At 48.0% G+C, this 3617-nt stretch overlaps 1 protein-coding gene across 1 annotated transcript in view; it reads right to left on the bottom strand.

Annotated features, from left to right (window-relative positions):
* The window catches only part of ATP13A1 (ATPase type 13A1), a 20335-nt gene that overhangs the window by 11220 nt on the left and 5498 nt on the right, over positions 1-3617 (bottom strand). The window contains exons 2-8 of the mRNA XM_009331226.1: positions 3400-3573; positions 2910-3100; positions 2478-2550; positions 1994-2149; positions 1766-1835; positions 1004-1110; positions 231-360 (exon numbers count right to left, since the gene is read on the bottom strand). Of these exons, the coding sequence (XP_009329501.1) occupies positions 231-360; positions 1004-1110; positions 1766-1835; positions 1994-2149; positions 2478-2550; positions 2910-3100; positions 3400-3573 (901 nt within the window). The remainder of the gene's footprint in view (positions 1-230; positions 361-1003; positions 1111-1765; positions 1836-1993; positions 2150-2477; positions 2551-2909; positions 3101-3399; positions 3574-3617) is intronic.

The raw sequence follows: 3617 nt of genomic DNA, 5'->3' as shown, positions 1-3617 counted from the left end.
GGCTTATCGCAGACAGAACACACTCGAAGCTACACCCTCCCCTCGCTTACAAGGGGACAGAGTCAACTTTAATAGCACACCACAGCGGTCTAATTATCAAAGTAAACCATTAGCGACAGGGCCAAGGAGACTGACTCAACGACACCCTCCGAAAGTTGTATCAAGCCATTTAGAAGAAATCTGTGAGCGCACGACACGCCCTCTCAGAGGGAATTTGTGCGGGTACGTACATTTCAGTCCTGTGCTGGCTTTCTGGGGCGGGATGTGCTGCACCACTTTTGTTCCCCCAAATATGATGTGTAGGCGGGAATCTGTCTGCATGTCCAAGACGTGCTCTGGACTGAGATCCTCCACAGGCTCCTGCAGGACAATGTTCAGGTCTCAGGTTCACAGCTCTCAACAAGTAAACGTCAGGTGTTCCTTTCTGTTCTTATCCCACAAGAGGCTCTGGTGGGAGTTTCACTTCAGCCAAAGGTGGCCTGAACTGAATCTAGACCTTAACACGCCATTCAGCTCCTGATCGGTCTGGGTTTAAAGCCTGGCATCTGTGGCAATTCTGGTTTTGGGGGACTAGTTGACCCTTGGCACACTGAATTCAGCAAGGGAGGCTCTGCAAGCATTACTTTATCCTTTTTAAGTCACCCACTGGCACAAAAAGAAGGAAGATTCAGGGTTTTGAAGCGCTTTACACTTGTTCCTCCTCCCGCCTCTACCCAGCCAAAGGAATCCAGACTGGGGAATGTGTAGGAGGGCGACGCCATGCCCACACGATGCAGTTCAGACCCGAAGGCTGGAGACATTGCCAGACAAAACAGACATTTCTGTTTCTCATTTACCAGAGACCATCAATCATTGATAGGGAGCCGATAACAAACAGACCAGGTTGCTTGGGCCAGCATTCACACAGTGAGATTAATTTGCACTCGCAACTGCTGCAGTGGCTTGAGTAATTTTACTCTTCCAGGTTGCAACGCGGGGACAGGACGGAGGACACCTCACAGACCTTCATCTGCGGCACAGACTCTCCCGTCAGCATAGCTTCATCTACGATACACCGTCCACGTAACAGCAGCACATCGCACGGCACTAGATTTTCATGAGGAGATCGGCCTGCAATGAATGCATTAAAACTGAGAAGGAGCTCAAAGGCAGAAGTGCCTATTGTTTGGCTATTTGTCTGGCAGGGCACAGCTCTCCTGCAGTCGAGCTGAGATCCAGGGGATTCCTAAAGCTTCAAACCCCCCCCGGGCTGCCAAATCTACCACAGCACGTCCCCCCTCAGCACTGCTGAGAACCAGAAGGGTTTGAAGGTCATTGGGTCTCTACTGAGACCAGGAAAGTTTAAAATCAAGTCACTTAGTTCTCACTGCTGTTTGGGCTTCAAAGACCGGGATCACATCCTGGGGTAACACAACCTTAAAAGGGAGAGCAGGGTTAAGAGAGAGATCTGCCCTTTCCATTCTAGGAATGTATTGTCAGGAGAAAGGGAACTCTTCGTCTTCACAACCCTAAGCTGAAAAATCAGGCTGATTTATCTCGGTGTTTACTTTTCTTTAAGGCAGCTAAGCAGGTCCAAGAGATCCAGCCCAAGGATTAATCTCTCGGACCCCTGAATTGTGACACCTATGAATCAAAGCCCTCAAAAGCACCCGACCAAGACCGTTAGATTTTTACCGCCTAATTCAATTTACTGCGCAACTTAACGCGCCGGAAAGAATCCGATTTTAGACAAGCTTTTAATTACAACCAGCATGCAAGTCATTACCGATGGAAACGATATCCCCTGGAATAATCTCATCGCTGGAAATGGGGCGCCACTTGCGGTTTCTGTAAACCTGTAGGGGGAAAAAAAAAAAAATAAAAGCACTTTCGGAAGCCTCGCATGCGTCAGAAAAGGATCAGAGGAAAAGGATGGGAAAAAAGGAACAGCAAATCAGCTAAAAGACAGCTACATCAAAACCGTCATGCACAAATCCTCTCTGGTTGTGGTTACCTGGATCATGTACGGCTTGTTGCCCATTTTTCGAATCTCCGACATGTTCCTCATTTGCTGCTGGACCAGAGAAGCTTCAAAGGCAACCAACATGGAGAGGGTGAAAACGCTGTAATACCAGTATTCATCCAGGCACCACAAACCCACACAGAACACCTGTGGGGAGAACGTGACACGGAAGTTATTCTAATCTCCCTCAGAAAACAAAAGCCTTCCATTTCTAGGAATGGGGGTTGTTTTTGAAGCTCACTTGGTATACATTTAATTGTAGGAAGCCAGAAAAACAGAAAATCGCAGTAACTCATTCGGGAGAAACAGGGTCGCTCCCAGAAATAAAATCAATCTTACAGCGCAGGAACAGCATCTACTCCTGATTTTAGAAAGCTGCCAGCTGATTCATGGCTCTCGAGCCAGGATTGTAAGGAATTCTCTCATTTTTTAGCAGGGAGAAGTATTTACAGCTCTTTTTGTCTGTTCGTTTTACCTGAAAGACGAAGAATGGGGCTGTAGCTCTTTCTTTAAAGAGTTCTAAGAACTCCGGCACCACCATCTCAGCCCTGGGAAAGAATGGAATCCTCATTAACCTAAACGTTCCAGATTCTCAGCAAAAGCCCAACCCAAAAGCCGCCCGCAGCCTCTGGTGTCAGACCAGGCTGTAACTCCAGAGTGTCCACAATCTCCCGATTTTCAATTACTTTGATTCAGTTAATTTGTTACATGCAATTAATTTCCCTCCATAGCCCAGCCTGGAGAAAACCCCTTGGTCCGATATTGTTCTCTGTCCTCAAAGGAATTTGAAGCAAGTGCCGGGAGTAATTGAAATTTAAAAAACAGGACTAGAACGGTGGTTCAACGCCGTTGTTCCTGACACGCTGGGATGCTTCGGGAAAGAGAGACCTGCGCCTGGAAAACTTACTTGTTTGTACCGTATTTCTTCTCAGCTGCTCGGATATCCTTGTCCTCCTGATAGCCTCGGGCATTCTGGTAGTAACAAAGGGGATGTTCCACAGGGAAAGCTACAGGAAGAAACTGTTTCTTGCCGTCTATCTCACACGAGTATTTAATTTTCTGAAATTCAAAGGAAAGAGCCTCCTGCCCATCCTCACCCTGCAGAGAGGGGGAAAGAAAAAAACCAAACGACCAGTTGAACACACACCAAAGGCTTCACTCCACCCAGAGTCTGGCCTGACGAAGGAAAAAAAGCCCAATCCCTTACGTCTTTAGTGTGATTCCGCTTGTGATACACGCACCAGGAAACACCGTGCAATCTTTAACATCCCACTTTTGACTGACTGCAGCCGATTCTTCCCTCAGTACTGAAGTTAAAAGCTAATAAGCTGCAGGTTGGCGGCACGATGCAGCAGTTCCCTGGCGCGTGGCAAACGTCACGACGGCCGTATCCTTACCTGGTCTCTGTGGAGCGGCACTAGTTCTACTGATCCGTTATTTGGGGTTGGCACAACTTTAGCCAATGTGGCTTTCTTAGGACAAGGTTCCTGCAACACAAACGAGAGACGCTTCGTAAAGCGGATCGCAGACCCTGAATCTCGACCGGTCGGGAGGAATCCTCGCCGGATCGCCTTAAGACACGCGGAGAAAAGAGCTCTTTGCAGCCGGGTGCTTT

Source organism: Pygoscelis adeliae, unplaced genomic scaffold (assembly GCF_000699105.1).
Source record: "Pygoscelis adeliae isolate BGI_AS28 unplaced genomic scaffold, ASM69910v1 Scaffold889, whole genome shotgun sequence".
NCBI classification, from domain to species: domain Eukaryota; kingdom Metazoa; phylum Chordata; class Aves; order Sphenisciformes; family Spheniscidae; genus Pygoscelis; species Pygoscelis adeliae.
The sequence above is the reverse complement of the archived record's forward strand: the minus strand, read 5'-3'. Positions and strand labels throughout refer to the sequence as shown.